This window comes from Diabrotica undecimpunctata, unplaced genomic scaffold, assembly GCF_040954645.1.
Source record: "Diabrotica undecimpunctata isolate CICGRU unplaced genomic scaffold, icDiaUnde3 ctg00000602.1, whole genome shotgun sequence".
In the NCBI taxonomy this organism is placed as follows: Eukaryota; Metazoa; Arthropoda; class Insecta; order Coleoptera; family Chrysomelidae; genus Diabrotica; species Diabrotica undecimpunctata.
The window spans coordinates 125342-144254 of record NW_027311910.1 but is presented as its reverse complement, the minus strand read 5'-3'; the positions used below and the strand labels follow the sequence as shown (position 1 = coordinate 144254).

General features: G+C 32.8%; 1 protein-coding gene across 1 annotated transcript in view; it reads left to right on the top strand.

Annotated features, from left to right (window-relative positions):
- Positions 1–289: 289 nt before the first annotated feature.
- LOC140431251 (trypsin-1-like) overlaps positions 290–18913 on the top strand; it is a 57982-nt gene continuing 39358 nt past the window's right edge. Inside the window, exon 1 of the mRNA XM_072519187.1 lies at positions 290–484. Coding sequence (XP_072375288.1) covers positions 413–484 — 72 coding nt within the window. The 5' untranslated portion in view covers positions 290–412. The remainder of the gene's footprint in view (positions 485–18913) is intronic.

Below are 18913 nucleotides of genomic sequence, written 5' to 3'. Positions count from 1 at the left end.
GGCAGACCAGTGCTCACTAAGGGCTCTAGCGCCAATTGATGATGATGATGATTAATATATATATATATATATATATATATATATATATATATATATATATATATATATATATATATATATATATATATTTATATACATATAAACATTCATAAAGATGAAAAATATTCTAATTTGCGAAAAATTAAAATATACGAAACGGTATTTCACATCACCCTGTACAATAATAAAATCCACCTCGAAACCTAGATATAATGAGTGTTCTTCATATGACGCGACTTACCATCACCCATCACACATGACCATCATCCGTTGATGATGGGCATGAGGATCTTCTGTTAGTATTCTTTGTCTTCCGTTACCGCGTTGTGGTCTTTCAGCTGTGTCTCTGGTAATCGTCGAATTCGAAGTGAGAATGAACTTTTACATCGTCGCGGTTTTTTGCGGTTTCAGTTGGGTGGTCTGCGATGGCTCTTTACCCCGAGAAGTAAGTAATTATTGTCTTTTAATAGATTATATACATTCAGTTTTTTCAGGTATCAAAATGTTAATTCCTTGATCATTATATCGTAATTTTGAACCAATTTTGTTACAATGAACAAACGTTTCGGCAATTATCATCTTCAATACAATATAATATAATTTAAAGTAAATACAAAAATATAAGATGATTATATAGTAATTTCATTATTAAATTTTGTTAATAAAACTTATTGTCGATTGTTTGTTTATACTCGGCCTAAAGTTCAGAAAAATTATTTATTTGCAATTTTAATTATAATAATAATTACAAAATATTTTAAAACTAGTATCGAGAATTCGTTTATTTGTCGTCTACTTGGAGAAAAGTTACCTAATATGGGTTTTTTTAAATACTTTTAAAAAATAATAAGCTAATTAATTTTAGGCACTATTTTTAAATTTTAGGTTTTCTTGAACACTTATAAAGTGTTTAGCAAAAATACACAGCTTAGAAAAAATACCTCAAAGATTTCTACCCCATATTAGAGGTATCGTATCCTAATATGGGGTACCATTTACAATGTAAAGTTTCAAAATAAATTCAATTATTTTGGGTTTTTTGGAATAAAACTATTTATTTATAAAAATTCTTCACCTTCTTCTTTCTCTTTATAAGCAATGTTGCTTGTTCATTGGCGAATTAATACCTCTATTGAAGGTTCTCACTTCATCTTTTGCGCGGTCGTCTGATACTTCTTTTGCCGAATTGATGACTTACCTCTTGCTATTTTGACGACACTGGTCTCCCCCATTCTGCTTATGTAGTTATTCCATTCTTTGTTTCTATTTTGTGTCAATTTATTTATAGACTCGACGTTACATTTTCTTCTAACATCTTCACTTCTCCTTCGATCTCTCAGCTTATGTCCTGTAATTCTTCTCAGAACTCTCACCTCTGCCGTTCCCAGTAGCCGTTGCGGCTGTGTCGGGTCTTATTTGTGAGGCATATGTCATTATTGGTCTTACACTGGCTTTATAAATTCTTGACTTCATCTTAGTATTAATGTGTATGTTTGGCCATATAGTGTTATTAAGTCATTCTACCAGTCTATTCGCTTTTTGTACTTAATCTCTCACTTCTTTGTCCAGATCTCCATAGCTGGACAGTGTAATGCTCAGGTATTTTATTTCCATTACTTGTTCAATACTCATGCCATCAATTTCTATTTTATATCTCGTTGGTTCTTTGCTGACTACTATTGTTTTAGTTTTCTGAGAGGTGATTGTCATATTAAATTCTTTTGCTCTTATGTTTAATCTAGGGTCCAGACTTTGCAGACTATCTTCATCTTGGGCTATCAATATTGCGTCTTCTGTGTAACAGAGTATTTTTATTTCTTTGTTTCCCATTCTGTATCCTCTTCCTTTGTTAACGCTTTTGCTGATTTCATTCATGATTAAATTGAAAAGCATGGGGCTCAATGAATACTCTTATCTTATTCCGCTGCCTATTTCTATAGGTTCTGTAACTTATCCATCTATTATGACTTCCATTTTGTTGTTTTTGTAGATGTTTTCGATAGTTTTTATAATGTTTGAGGGAACTTCTCTATTATACAGAAGATGGATTATATCTTTGAGTCTTACTCTGTCAAACGCTTTCTATAGGCCAATCAGACACATAAATTCTGGTCTATTATACTCTAGTGATTTCTCAGTAATTTGCTTTATAACGTATATTGTATCTGTACACGATCTTCCACTACGAAAACCCTGTTGTTCATCTTCTAAACCTATCCTCTGATTTGTTAGCACTTAGGGTAGTATTTAACAAGTTTATACTTCTGTAGTTTTTTGGCTGTAGTTTTTTATCTCCTTTTTTGAATAGTAGAATTAGTTCGCTTGTTCTCCATTCTTCCGGTATTTTATTGTGTTTTATAATTTTATTAATTAAAGTTGTTATTGTTCTGTCATTGCTGCTCCACAATATTGCAGTAATTCGTTTAGTATCCCGTCTTTACCTGCTGCTCTTATGTTCTTCAGCTTTTCAAGTACTTTCCGAACTTCCTGTACATTTACATTAATTTCTTCATTTGTGGTAATTTCTGGTGTTTTCGGTTCTATCGTCGTTTGCTCTTCCTCTGCATAGAGCTTTTTTAGGTAGTCAATCCACGTATCCTTTTCTATAAGTTTTGGTTTTATTAGTTTCTTTATCTCCATTATTTGACCTCTTATGAAGCGCCATATTTCCTTTTGCAGACCGTAAATATCATGTTCCATTTCTTTCGAAAAGCGTTCCCAGAGATCATTTTTTATTTTTATTACAAGTACACGTGTTTCGTTTCTAATTGCCTTCTAATTATGTTATGCCTCTTGTGTTTTGGTTTTACATGTATTTCAGGTAAGCCTTTTTCTTTTCTTTACATTTTTCCTTCACTTCTGTACAAAATCATTGAGTTCTTCGCCTTGGTAACAATTTATTTTTGTTTATATTTCTTTCACCAAGAACTTCCTTGGCCGAGGCTAAGATATTGGACTTAATTTTTGCCCAGTTTTCTTCAACTCCATCACTTTCTGTGATATATGTGTTTCTGCTTTTTTTCGATTATTCTTTTTTGGAATAGGTATATTGTGAAGTCATCCTGTAAGCTTTCGACTTTTATCTTTGTGGTGTATTCTGGTGTTTTGTTATCACATATATGTGTTTTCATTCGGATTTTGCACAATACCAATTTATGATCGCTTCCTATTTCTGCTGATGTTAGTGCTCTTACGTCCAAGATTTGAGAGGAGTGTAACTCTCTATTCGACAAAATATAGTCTATCATAGATCTTTCATCTCCTCTATTGTTTTCAAATGTGTATTTGTATTGTTCTTTGCGAGGGAAAAATGTATTATTAATATGTATTTCGTTTATGCTGCAGAGGTTCGTCAGAAGGTCTCCGTTTTTATTTTTGATATTTTCATTATTCGCTGTTTTTTTCCTGAAACTATATGATTGCCAACATGGGCGTTAAAATCACCCATAATAATTATACATTCATCATTTGGGGACTCGTTTATTACAGTCTGAAGGTGTTCGTAGAAGTTTTCCCTTGTAATGGTATCTCTGTTGTTCTCTGCAGCATAGATTGTTATCACATTTAGAGGTTTGGCATCCAGTTTACCTTATACACTTACTATTCTTTCAGAGGTATATTTACATTCTTGTACTTTGGTGTAAAAATTTTCTGTGTACTAACAGAGCGACTCCTCCTTTGGCTCTGGTTTCTTTCGCAACACCACTGTAAATCATCAGATAGTCATCTAGCATAATTTGACAGTTTCCTTTTTACTTCGTTTCTTGTAGTGCACATATATCATATCTATATTTTTTTCTACAAGCTCTATTGTAATTTCCTGTTCTCTTGTGTTTAGAGACTTTATATTCCAAGTACCGATGCGAAGTACATTTCTCGTTTTCCATAAATTCACTGTCCTCTTTCTCGCGTTAGTCGTCGTAATAAAATATGAAAATGTTTTTTTGCAATGAAATATGAAAATGTAGTTCTCGTTTTGCATAAATTCGTTGTCCTCTTTCTCGCGTTAGTCGTCGTAATGAAATATGAAAATGACATATAAAAATACATCTAACAATAAGGTATTTTTTCTATGAATTAAAAATCTAGTTATTTAAGAATAACACACAGTAAATATATTTATCAGAGCAAAAGTAACAAATACACCGGTCTCTTTCACACCAAGAACATTCAACGAGAACCCATTTAAAATTGGACAGATCACCCATTGATCATCCATTCTTTGAAATCTTCAGAATATGGAGTTTTGCAAAAAAAATACAAACGAGATCTTCTTTAAAGTTTTCTACCAGGTCATCTACATCTGAATCATACTCTACTACAGGGGCCGAATCTAAAGATGAAGAACTGCTGGATCCTCTTTTACGTTTATTTTGTTTTTCTTTGGCCACTGACAATTTACTTTTTTTCTGTTGGGCAGGTTTAGTTTTTTCACAAAATTTTTTTCAATGTCACAGGTTGACGGTAATTTTCTTTTTTAAATACTTCTCTCTAATTCATCTTTCTAAGGAGTGCTTGTTACAATGGCAGCTTTGCCACTTCTTGTACTCTTTTTTTAAGATGTTTTAGAAGCTGTTGGAACAGGCATTAAATATGCAAGTGTTTTTCAGGGGATTTAATTAGAATTTAATTAAGAAAAATCTTTCTTAGATAAATTAGATAAATTAAGTGATGAAACGGTAGCTGGTGTAAGCACATATTCATGAATGATAGGGATTAGGTCTTATATTTACAATACGTTTTAGGTTGTAGATTTTTATTAAACAAAAAATTGATCGACCGGTTTCGTTGTTTCCAACGCATTATCAGGCCCTTAAAAAACTAAAGGATATCAGTACAATTAATTGTACTTTCTAGTTCTGTCACAGGGGTTTCTCTGAGTTACGACCTGAGAGGCACTGTGATCTAAAAGTGGATCACCTCCCCTACCGAATCTTGGCTTCTGTATTCCATGATTAGTAACTGTTTCCACTTTAGTTGTATTAGCCATGATAGCTTTACTAAAGATGTCATTAGGGGCCTTTAATACATTGGTTTCTCGTTGTCTTCTGCATTCTGATGTCATTACCATCATTACGTCCACTTACCAGCTCAGTAAATGGTGGATTGCTTATAGCGGCAATACTCGGACCTCAGAGCCTCGTTGGTTATCTAGCACGATGCACCAGATGACCATGATCTAGATCATCACATGAGCAGGTGAGGTTGACATTTGAATAGGAGAGGCTATATGTTGCGCATCACTATCTCATTACGCTCCAATCCATGCTGGTACGCCCCAATTTTTTGTCTGTCAATTGAGTGAGTTTTTGTCCGGTGATGGCTGTTACAATTTGGTATGTTGAACTCAGTTGAGATATTCATCTGTAGTTGTTACAGACTATTACTCCTCCTTTTTTTAAATATTCGTATAATTTCTTCTGCTTCCCATCTTCTGTTAGTTTGTAAATGTTTGATAATAATTTTTCGCCTTCGTATTTAATCAGCTCGTTCAGAATTTTATCTGGACTAGGTGTTTTTTTGCTGTTTTCATTTTTTAAATAATGTTCAAATATTCATTATATGTTTTTATCAATATTTCATTATCTCTCATGTCTTTCGTTGCGCATTTTTCCTCTTTATGTGTGTATTTTATTTGTTGAGATTTAATAGTTTAGGGCTGTTGTTACTATTCTTTTCTAGGTATTTAACAATTCTTTGATTCACAAAATTTTTTTGTGTTTTTTGTAACATTGGTCTGCTACTTTCTTTTTTTCTTAGTATTCATTTCGGTGATCCTCTTCTTTAGTTGATATCTATTTATTTCTTGCTTGGTTTTTCTGTTTGATTTTGGTGTCGCATCCTGTACCGAATCATTCTTTCCTTCTTTTTATTTCCCTCTGTCCTAGCGCCTCTTCCGCTGAATTCAAAAAAGATTTTGTTATATTTTTCCATATTTCCTCTGTGGTATTTGCTTTTGTTAGATTGTACGTTAGGTTCTCATAATATTCTCTTAGTTCCTGTACTTTTAACTTCTCCAGGTTCCATCTTCTTTTGTTTTGCCTTGTTTTTTTTTTAACTACCTTTATTTTTATTTCTTTTCTTACTATAAAATGGTCCGTGTCCGCGTTTGTTCCTCTATATGATCTGATCTAATTTACTACTTCTGTGCTTGAAGTTTGTGCTCATGAACGTGTAATGAACGTGAATGTCGTTCTTGCAAGATTTATTTCGAAGTTATTTAGAAATTTAACTTTTTCATGTCTTCATTATTTAAGTTTTTTTACCAATGTCTATACCGGCATCGCAAAATTCATTTCTTCAAGGTCACAGCTGTCTCTGATTTCCTTTAATGTCAACCACATCTTTCATTATCGTTAGTGTTATGAAAATGACGACAAAAAGTAGTTTTATAATAGCATTTGCCGACGACTTCTGCGGCATGCCTGACTTCTACTAATGTAAGTCGAACAAATTGTTGAACGAATAAAAAAGCGTTAACACGCGACATTGCGATTGACATACAGGGCGATGACTTGGCGCTTAGCCGTGAAGATACTGTCAAGCAAAAAATGTGGAGTTCCTCGAAATTAATAATTAAAATTGTTGTAAGAGACTTGACTTTAAGCGTAATATCAACAAATTGCTACTGCCTCAGATGTTATTAAAAAATCCATCGTATCGTATTGTGTTTTGCGATATTTGTGATTATGATAACTGTTTTTTTTTGTTAAAAAATTTTAAAACAATATTCAGTGTTTAGTTGGGTAAAATGGAATATCCAGTCGTTGGATAAAACTGGATACTATCCCGTTTTGTTCAACCAAAACGTAGATAATTTTTAACAAGCATATTAAATTTAATTTTTTTAGGGTTGAATGAGGAAAGTATACGCCAAGCAGTGGAAGAGGTTCTTGGCGGAAGAATGGGTTATCTTAAGGCTTTGGGGTATCTCGAACAACTATTGTAGCGAGAGTAAAAAAAACTAAAAATGGAACTATCGAACGAAATTCAGCAAAGAAAGGACTAGGGTGTCACAGACTGGTTTTCACAGCGGAACAAGAGGAGGAGTTGGTGGAACACACTTTGTTAATGGAATCACGACTATTTGGTTTTACTTTGAGTGACTTTCGAAGTTCGGCTTTTCAGTTAGCTCAACACAATGGATTAAATGGCCTGAGCCAACATCTCCAGCTAGAGCCATGGGTTTTAATAGGCCTGCCGTAAAAAATTATTTTTTCTTGCTTACTGCCGTGCTTAAAAATATAAAATTCCACAATAACGGATTTACAACGTTGACGAAATGGGTATAATGACTGTGCCAAAGAAAAGATCGAAATGTTTATCATTGCGGATAAAAAGGCAAGTTGTGTGTATATCTTCAGCTAAACGTGGTGTTCTTGTTACTGTGGAAATTAACATGAGTGCTTCTGGTGTATTTGTGCCGCCTACCTTCATTTTTCCCAGGTCCAGAACAAATACTGAACTGATAGATGATGCTCCACCTGGCAGTAAAGCTTTCTATGGTTCGTCAGGATGGATGCAAAAAGAAATTCTTTCTAATTGGTTTAGTCATTTTATTGAGTTTTCAAAACGCTTCAAAGAACATCCTGTTCTTTTAGTTTTGGACGGACATACGACCCACACAAAAAATATTGACGTCATAGAGAAAGCTAGAGATATTGGTGTTGTAATGTTGTGCTTCCCTCCGCATGCCACGCATCGATTGCAGCTTCCAGACGTCAGTTTCATGTCACCACTCAGCACTTATTATACGTCAGAAGTTCCAAAATGGATGCAGCGACATCCAAGTCGACCAATCACAGTCCCCCAAATAGGAAATCTTTTCGGAAGCGCATATATGAAAGCTGCTGACGTCAAACCACTGTGAATGGGTTTAGAAAGACTGGCATTCAACCTCTCAATCTGGAAATTTTTTAAGACTGGATGTTTGAACCAGCTGAAACCACAGAAACACCGATGAACGATCCGATGATTGGTCCCGTTTTAGAAAATAATCGGCGCTCTTCACCTCGTACACCATCATTATCATAAAACCAAGTTGATGGTGATGCAGAAAATGAGAATTCTCCCAATTGCATTGCCTTCAGATACTTTTTCACCAAAAAAATCTCCTAAGGTGCTTGAAAATAAGGAAAATTGTCATATTACTCCTCCTCCTTTTTCTTGCAATAAATTTTATGCTAATGCGATACCCTCTTGTTCGTACTTTGTCAATACATTTCAAGTCACTCCCAGAGTACTAGTTGCCCTTCCTCACACAGAAAGAAAAATGAACCCTAATGATAAAAGGAGAGAAAAAACAGCTGTGTTAACCTCAACACCTTATAAAGAAGAACTGGAGAGGTCTATATAAAATTAAAGCCTGATTTCATAATGATAACCTAAACTAATGCTCGCTTTAGATTAAAGTACACTTTAGTGTCACACCTCACACCCGATTTCATAATAAGTACAGCTCTTTTCATTATTAAAAGTAAATTTAGGTGTTTAAGTTAGTAGGTTGGTAATTGTGTTTGTTTCAATTTTGCTTTAAGTAGAACAGACCTCACTTGAGCACACTTTTCCTGCGAATGCCTGAGTTGCAGGCCAGTGTCCTAAACACCATTAGAAGCGCTCTGAACAACATCAGAGACGATCTGAACACCATCAGAAGCGCTCTGAACTACATCAGAGAGGAATTGGCATGGCACGTGAGACGGATTATATCAGAGACGACTTGAAGTGACACGTGACAAGGACTGTCCGTGTCACGTGTCATGTCAATTCATCTCTGATGTAGTTCAGAGCGCCTCTGATTTCGTTCAGATCGTGTCTGATGTTGTTCAGAGCCCTACTGATGGTGTTCAGATCGTCTCTGATGTTGTTCAGAGAGCTTCTGATGGTGTTTAGGACATTCTAGGATTGGCCTACAACTCAGGCATGCGCAAGAAAAGTGCACTTAAGTGAGGGTTTTTCTACTGTGAATCTAGTTCTGCAAGATGTTGTTAAATACATAATTCACAATAATGTTCCCTCTATTTCAACCTAAAATAGAATTTCCCTCCCTAAAAAGAAAGAAGACCATTTCACTTAACTTTTGGTTGAAATTGAGAGAAATTGTCTTCTTTTTTCCTTTTTATGGCCTTAACTAAATAGTCTTCTTTTTAGTCTAGATTATAATTTACTGGAAACAAGACTTCATTTTCTATGGTAATGTTATGAACTACTTTTGTTGGTAATATTGCACTCAAAGTCACATTCAAATTTAATCTCATTTGATTTTTAAAAATTGGAAATCATCGTTTATATACCCTATGTTGCCTTTCCACAACATTCCTAGTTCGTATGGGAGATTCATTAAAGATTATCTGCTTCTGTTCTAGCATCTTGTCTAGCTGTGTCATTAAACATGATTTGAAACTGTAACAACACCCACCAACTATAAAAAGTAGTATACACCAAACAAAGTCTCCAGCTTCAAATCTTTGTATGCCACTATTATTAAATATTGTTTGATCATGTACAGACCTCAGCCATTTTGCAACAATATTTCTAATTTTTAAGCTAGACACTCATTATTTGAACATTAATTGCAAAACTTCTTTTTATGAACGATATATTCCAGCATTTGCACCTTCATATGGACCAATTCGTATTAAAGTACAAATAACTGCAGTTACATAGAATGGCATAAAACTCTTCTTCAACTTGGACCATTTTATCATTTATTTGAAACATTTTCAATTCTTGAAACTGTTGTCCTCGAGATACCCATATAATCAACTACTGATATTTTCATTTTTATAGAAGCAAAAAATATTAATGTTAAAAATATCTGTTGGACTGGTGTAACAGCTTCTCTCTTAACTATATTATGTTTATTAATATTTTCTCTATACACATTTGAACATTAATATTGGTTAATTTGAGTTTTTAATGATTTTTATCCATTAATGTTAATGTGATGACAAGTTTTAATATACCTTAATAATATTACTTACCTCTTTGGAACGGAGTTTTACTGCGATTCAATCTGTTTAAATACATAACGGTATCTTTTGTCAAAGGAAACCCTTCAAAGAAATATGTCATAATATTATTCTAAACAATTCATTCTTTCGCTGTAAACTTTTGAGTGGCGTGCATTATTAAAATTCTTTAATTCGAACTTAAAGAAGTAAATCAGAGTCATTTCAAATGATGAATGAAAAAATAACATTTTAAATAAACTTAAAGTAAGACAAAGATAATTGTCAAAATTTTGAGGTTATAATGAATAGTTATAAGTTAATGGACAGTGGAAGTGTGACGTCACAACTGTCAATTACTTTCCAAACAAAAGTTGAAATGACCAATCTCAAGACTTTTTAAATTCTATAAAGTTAACATTTTGCTTCCTCTGCTGCTTTTTTTTAAGTATGGTGTTTTTTACGATAATACCATCATAATTCAGTGTTCTATTTCTATGAAATATAGTTTAAAAATTTAAATTAAAGACATTCTAACCTTACTTTATTGATACATGCATTTTATTCCTATTTTTATAAAACAACATGCTTTATTATTTACACAACCTTGTAAAATTGTTGTAGTAACTATTAGAATACTTAGATATTGCAAAAAGTGGAAAGATTCTGTAAAAAAAAAATGAAAAAATAACGAAAAATACAAATTATCCACACTAAACAAGGTTTGTTTGGAAAGTGAAACTGACAGATGTCAATAAAATCTACGTCATCACTTCCACGGTCCATTGACTGTAAAATTTCTTATATTTAATTTTTTTTTGTATTTTAATTAATTATGAAATCGGGTGCTATTAAAGAGACGATTTTATATTGTTATTTATTGGATGACATTTATAATTACTTTTAAATTTTGACGTTCGAGAATTAATACGATTTTTCGTACCGAATTTTGGTATCGATCTTTTACCTTTTTGTTTGTTTTACTAGATTTAATTAATTGATACTTTTAATTTTTTACTTTTCATTTATTGTCTGAATTTTGTAAGTTATTTTTCATGCTATTTTTAATTTAAATCTGCTTAGAGTAAATATGTGATGACTAGAAATGAACTGATCAAAGAGTAGTGAATGGATGTGAAGAACCGCTATTTTGTGATGCTACCTGTGACGACGGCATCTTGTGTCGCTAGTTCCGTGACGATCACCTCAGCATTTTACTGTAGCGAAAAAAGTAATACAACGCTAGTATAGAAGCTTTTCTTCAAATATGTTTCCAAACACGCAAACAGTGGACGGAGGAGGTTTGGCCAAAAACTAACAGTACAATCAAGCAATCTTGCTGTTATGTAAAGCGAATCAATCATACATGTGTAAAGAAGTCAAAGCTTTGAAAACATTAAGTACCTACTCATTATATCCAGTTATTTATATTATGCGAACATATTTACCAACTCTCGAAAATCAATGCGCAAAAATCCATAAATAAATATGAATAACAACACGATTTGATGGTACGTGAGACGAATCTTATTACCACACGGTCCTCCTATTATCTTTCGTTTTTTTTTTTCACCTCAGTCGGATGCTTATTAAGAATAATTACTTTGTCTGTGGGTGCCATAAAAACTTTTACAGCAACTGTTATTTTGGTTGGGGTCTAATTTGGTGCTGCCAAATAATAATTATTTTCGTGAAAACTAGTTTTTGAATTTGGGTACTCAAGCAATTTTAAGTTCGTTACTCCTGTCAGTGGCGTCACGCTTTTGTAATGTTAATAATGCATAATCATATACAATCTTGTTGGATTTAACACGGTAACTGAAGTCAAATTCTTACTATACCTTCAGGAATCACTTTGCTTAATAAAGTACCATATCCTTCGAAGATTTTAATGCCACAGTCATCAGAGGACGCTGTTTAAATATTGTGGGGGATATGGTCTGGGGCACACAACTAAACCTGAAGATCAACTTATTATTATTAATAACTACCCCGAAGACTCTACACCTAAAAGATAAATGCAGAATAAGAAAATAAAATAATTAGAAACCAAATCGTCTTCATTCTAATAAAAAATCGATTTAGAAACTGCATGAAATCAGCTACAACTTCTGATTTACTGATCTGGGTCTGATCATAATAACGTAACTAAAACACAATTTAAAATTAAAAAAGGTGATCAAGAAGAAGTCTCGCAAAAATATTGATACCGTCCAACTACTAGACGAGAAAGTTAAGGAGACAGACAGTTCAAAGATAACTGAACGAAACCTTAGTGTAGGAAAATATCGGTGAAGTCGATAAAGGGTTAAACAATATATACATATATATATATTGTTATGATGTTTTCTTTGTTTGAATGATGAGCAATGAGTATTTTAATAATATAGGGTTTTTATCGCGGTTCTCAAAGAATTAGTTTGTAAGTACTTTTTTAAATTATCTTTATTATAACTATTATGAAACACACATATATATCTAACCTAGTCAATGTAAATTTAAAATAAACTATCTTTAAATTGATATTCTTATAAAACTAATTAAATTCTATAGACAATGTAAAATTTAAACAAACTATCATCAAAATTGAAATTGTTATGACACTAACTAAATTATATTAACAAAATGTTGTACCTTTCTTTCACTGAATGCCTAAATGAACTGTTTTCCACTATATAGATTCTAATCACCACTGACTGTCTTCGTACTTCGGTTATCCTTGTTTTTGTGAAATTACTTTTTCCAATTATCAGCTTCTACCAATTTAAGATATATTTTTCTTCACCAGCATTTATAAACCACCAAGCAAACCAGCAAAACAGCATTTATATTTATTCTTCTTTTCAATATACCAATATCCAATTATTATAAGTTGATTTATACTAATCTCCAATCATAATATAATTTTAATTTCTTACAATATTCTTCTAATATACTTTTTTAATCTTCAATAATTATTTGTGTATCATTATAAATGTGCATTAAAATATATGCATAATTTTTAATCTTCATTTAACTCACTATATTAAACAATTGGACTATTTTTAACTGATTGACTAATTGAATGGACTGGACGGACTTTCTTACTAAACTGCTTGACTGACTTACTAAAACTGTGAACAATTGACTTCACTAACTAAATGTGTCTATGTTCTACTAACTTTCATAATAAAACTGGCCTCATAGTAACTGTAACTCATAACTGATCCATTCTAATCCAAATCACCGGGTATTTATATCTTTTTTTTCTGTTCTAGAGTCATCTGGCAATAAATCATGTTCCATTTGTTCTATTCCTTCTATATGGATGTTCTCGAAAAAAAATATCTGTTCGATCCACTGACATAATCATTATTCCAGAATGTTCCAACATAAACAAAGATCAAATTCTGCATTCTGGAGAATTCGTTAATGTTCTATTAATAATTTTGTTGACATTTAGGCTTTTCAGATCAGAATAAACATTTAAATCATTAAATATATATAAATTAAACATTTTAAACTAACATTATTATTATAACCCCACTTTAATTCCTAAAATGTCACTTGGAGAGTATGTATAGTGTGTTGCCTAGTCACATGGCTCACTTAAATATATCTACAAAATCATAACTACTAAAATACAACTTTTTACAATTATTATATGCTAATTTCTTAAAATGCCCTCACATAAATATATTTTTATAAAATTCTCTAGTATATAACTTATTTAAAATAATCAAATACTTTTTATATCTAATATTATGTAGTATATAACTTATAAATTATTTTCTATAAACCCCAATCGTATCAATATATATTAAATCTAGAGCTAAGATTAATACTATTATAAAAATTAATATTAAACTCACCAGTCTTCCGGGTTGAACCGCGTCGATATCCATTGGGCCGAGCTTTCGACATCCTCTCTGATGTCTTCTTCAGGGCTTCCGAGGTCTCAGTCTCCCGAGCCCCAGACACTACTACACTAACTAGTCACTTCACTACACTATATTATATATTATTCATCATCATCATAAATGGCGCTACAACTCTTCGTGAGTCTTTGCCGCGTTTACTATTGCCTTTAATGTTTGTCGGTCCTGTACCAGTAATTCCCATTGTCGCACTCCCATTTTCTCTAGATCTTCTTTGACTGCATCTTTCCACCTTTTTCTAGGCCGCCCTACAGACCTTCTTCCCTCTGATCTTTCCCAGAATACATTGTTTATAAGGCGATTGACCTTACTACGCAGGGCTTATCACATGCCCTGCCCATCTGAGTCTATTGGCCTTTGTATATCTGACTAGAGTTTCTTTTCCGAATAAAGACACTAGCTCGTTATTGTATCTGCCCCTCCATTCGTTTGTCACGCTGTCTCTGCAAGGTCCGTATATCATTCGAAGAATTTTACGTTCCTACACCAGCAATTTATTTATTTCTCTTTTTGTTAGCGTCCATGTTTCGCTTCCATACGCGACTGCTGCTCGTATTATTGTCTTATATATCCGGATTTTTGTACCTCGTGAAAGAAGTTTTGACTTCATTAGATGTTACATTGCAAAGAAAGATCTGTCTCCTGCCATTATTCTCGTTTCAACTTCTCGCTCTAATTTGTTGTCATTTGTGATTGTTGCTCCTAAATATTTAAATTCTTTAACCGCTTCGAAGTTGTGATCATTTATAGTACTGTTTTGCCTTATCGCCGTCGTTCTTCTTTTGAGACGACCATGTATTTTGTTTTGTCTTCATTTATTTTTAGACCGATGTTTAATGCAGCTTCTTCTAAGCTCGAGAAAATATCCTTAATTTCTAATGTTGATTGTGCTACTGCGTCTACGTCATCGGCAAAGGCGAGTATGATTTTTGCCCCCCGAGCAGTTATGTCTGGTTTGATTTTTGGATATATTTTTCGCATGACATATTCTAAGGCCAAGTTAAACAACAATGGGGACAACGGATCTCCATGTCTCAGTCCAGAATTTACGCAGAAAGCATTTGATATTTCTCCCCCTATTCTAACTTGTGCAAAAGAGTTACTTACACACATTTGTGTTACCGCAGCTAGTTTCTTGGGTACGCCGAGCTCGATCATTGCCTTCCATAATGTTGCACGATTAATTGAATCATAACCCTGTTTGAAGTCTATAAAAATCTGATGCACGTCGTGATTATATTCCCAATACTTTTCAAGCATTTGTCTTATTGTAAATATTTGATCAATAGTCGATCTGCCAGGCCTGAATCCACACTGGTAGTCACCATTAATCACCATAATAACCATATCATCAATATTCTATGACTTAAATTATTACAATAAAATTACCTATGGTATAATTAATTTAAATAACTTTTCAACTTATTATTGATGGACCGACCTGAAATTTTGAGAGTTAGTTAAGCACTACAAGTCCCTCCTTTGGGAGCATTCACAAAGAGTTAATTTTTACAAAAGGTATAGGCAAAATAACGATTTTGCCTTGTTTTTCTGTTTTTCTTTAAAAATCTTATAATGCGCCATTTTAAAGGTTTCTCTATCTAAGGACACAGTACCAAAGAGAAGAGTGTGGGAAACAAAAATATTGAAAAAAAAAGGAAAGACCAAAACAGACATGGGATGAATTAGTCGGCAATATATTGAAGAGAAGAGGAGTGACATGATAGACGCAAGAAGGTTGACACGAAACGGCAAAGAATGGAAGAAATTTGTTAAGAAGTAAATCTTACAGTTACGATACATTACATAAGATAGAACATTTATAAACAAGTAATCCCATAGGTATTTTAATAAAAGAACAATTCCATTTGCTAAAAAACGCGAGGCAGTAAGTACGCTTTTTCTGGGTTCCATCACACATTCGACTGGATACACAGTGCCTCTAGTGAACTTAGTGTCCGTTTCCGACTACAAATCGGTCCTTAAAGAAAAAAAATATACATGAATGGAAAAATGAATGGAATCTTTCACAATCAACTCTACACATCGTAAATCCCTTAACCGAATCTAGATGCGAGATAAATTTAAATCGCGTGCCGTTTGTTAACCTAACCCGTTTACGTATAGGTCATAGCAGACTAACTCACAGCTACCTTATCTCCAAATCAAATCGCTCTATCTGTGGCTCATATAACTGCGACATTAATTTAATGCATATCTTAATAGAGTGTCCTAATTATATTAGTGAAAGACAAAAACACTTACTACCTAGCAATATAAAAGCAGTCTTAGGAGCACATTGTAAATTTACAAATATGTTTAATTACTTGAAAGATATTGTTTTAAACACACTATAACTATTAATGTTCTGTAAATCCTATTTACAAATAGGATTTACAGAATTAATAGATTTAATAGATAATCTAAAATACTGTTTAGATTTCATTATCTATGTATTAACTACAGTACAGCTAATAACCAAAGTGGTTGATGCTGTTATCAATAAAATAAAAAAATCTTACACCGTTATATGGTAGAAAGGTTTCTGATTATATATATATATATATATATATATATATATATATATATATATATATATATATATATATATATATATATATATATATATTTAACCGAAAACCGGTTCATTTTGATCAATTTTTGTTTCATTTATTAAAAAGGCAATGGCCACATAGTCCACACCTCCCAACATCGTATCAGTGTATCACAGATAGTAAAACGGACCAGTTTGTCAAACCAGTTCCAGCTTAAATGCCAATACGATGCCAACATGCCTGTCACTCTAGGCAGCGCGATTCCTGGTAGCGAATCAACGCTCCTGGGGTTATGATACTTTAGAGTTGTTCACCCTGTACCACAGAGGGGTTCGAACGTCTGATTGGATCGTCCAAAATGTAAGGAACATAATATATAGACTACATCCCGATAACTACCAGTAGCTTTAGATGGAAAAGGAACGTAAGCTTAATATTGTTCAGAGTGGCAGGAAGTTGGGGTATTGAGAGGAAAGGTGGACTATGTGACCATTGGGTCCAATCACTAATGGACAGTCGATACAGCGTATCGCGTAGTATTTATACCAAGGATTTACTAGAGATTTTGACGTGCGTAGCAGCGCCATCTCTTTAGATATATATATGAACAATATTTGAAATGTAAATATCTATTTTAATAAAAAAGATAAAAAACTTTAGGCCTGTCGCTGATCTTTATGTTTCTAATATAGACAAATTATGAACTGAAATAGCGACTAGATGGTAAAAATAATAATAATCAGACAGGAGCAAGTCGGAGAGAGTTTGAATATTTGGGACCAATGGAAAGATCTTGGGTAAAAAAAAATATTTCACCAACAGTTTTATTGTCAACATCGACAATATCAAATATTTTAAATCCTGTTAAAGAATCCCAATTAACGGAGCCTACAATAGAAGAACCCAAGGTAGTAGTAAAGGAAAATGCTGGTCCTTCTAAGATCCAAAAAAAAACTGAAAGTAGTTAGCAGAAACAGGAAAAGTGTTGGGACAAATAGCGTCAGAAAAGAAAAACAACAAAGCCCCAAGAAAAATTAAATTTTGAAAAAGAGAAATAAAAAAATTGTATCAATTAAAAATTAAGAAACAAAAGGCGAAAAAAAGAGAAATATTTTAATAAAGAACAAATAGGAGTGCAAAATGAGGCAAATCAGCTTTTGATTGAAATTTAAAAAATGAACCAGTGTGAAAGAATATTATTTATTGTTATTTATAATTAGTTATCTTTGTACTGTATATAAATGTTTAATAGGTATTAAGTTTTTCTTGGAAAGTAGGAATTTTATTTTTAATATAGAATGATTTTTCACTCTGGTGTACTTGCTTTACTTTAACATGTTTTTTCTATTTTCTTGTTAACAAAATAATAATTTATTATTTCAAATTTTTATTGAGGCAGAGGAAATCAAAATCAAACATTGATTAAAGATGCAAATTGTGACATTTCAGTTTAACAAATACAATGTTTCAGGTGTAATTTGTTTTGAATGAAAACAAATTTATATGTGGTATACATTTTTATTAAATTAATATAAAAAGCTAAAGTAACATGTATTAGTTAAATGGCAGAATCTTTACAGTTTTATTTCTCCTTTTAAAGCATTCTCTACGTTCAAAACCTTCTGCTAGTCTGATCATCAACAGCTACATCATTTGGAGCATCTTGATTTCTATCTGGAAAATCATCTTCCAGCCCTAGATTATGTAATACACAGCACGCTTTAATAAAATTAGCATTATCATTTTTCTTCATGTGCCGTCTCCTCTAAGAAGGAAGGCAACCATCATGGCAATTCGCACTTTCGATACCGCTGCTCTAAAGAGGTCAGCAGAAGTGCAGTTAAACCAAGCTCTCCATTTTTTAACCAGGAGATGCGTCTTCTTCCGCGACTTCTTCTACCCTGTATTCTTCCTTGAAATATTAATTGCAGCAAGTTATAACGCGCGTCCCTCATGACATGTCCTAGATATTACAGTTTTCCGACTTAAATTGTATTTAAAACCTCATTATATTTTCCCATTCTTCTCAACACCTCGACATTCGTGACTCTATCCATCCAACTTATTCTTAATATCCTTCTGTAGGTCCATAACTCTAAGGCTTCTAACCTGTCCGAAACATCTTTCTTTAATGTCCAAGCCTCCAACCCATAAAATAATACGGAGAACACGTAGCATCTCAGAAGTCTTATCTTTGAAATTGAAATTGAAATTTCCCTGCTGCAGAGTACTTTTTTCAGTTTGTAAAAAGAATTTTTTGCCTGTCCTACTCTTACCTTAATCTCTTCTGTGTACTCATTATTTTCGTTAATTATTGTACCCAGATATTAAATTTTTTAACTTTTTTAATCTGTTCTCCATGTATTGTTATGTTTTCTTGGCGCTGTTGGGCTTTTGTAATTACCATCAAGTGTGTCTTGTTTGTGTTTAGGAACAGTCCGTTTTCTTTACT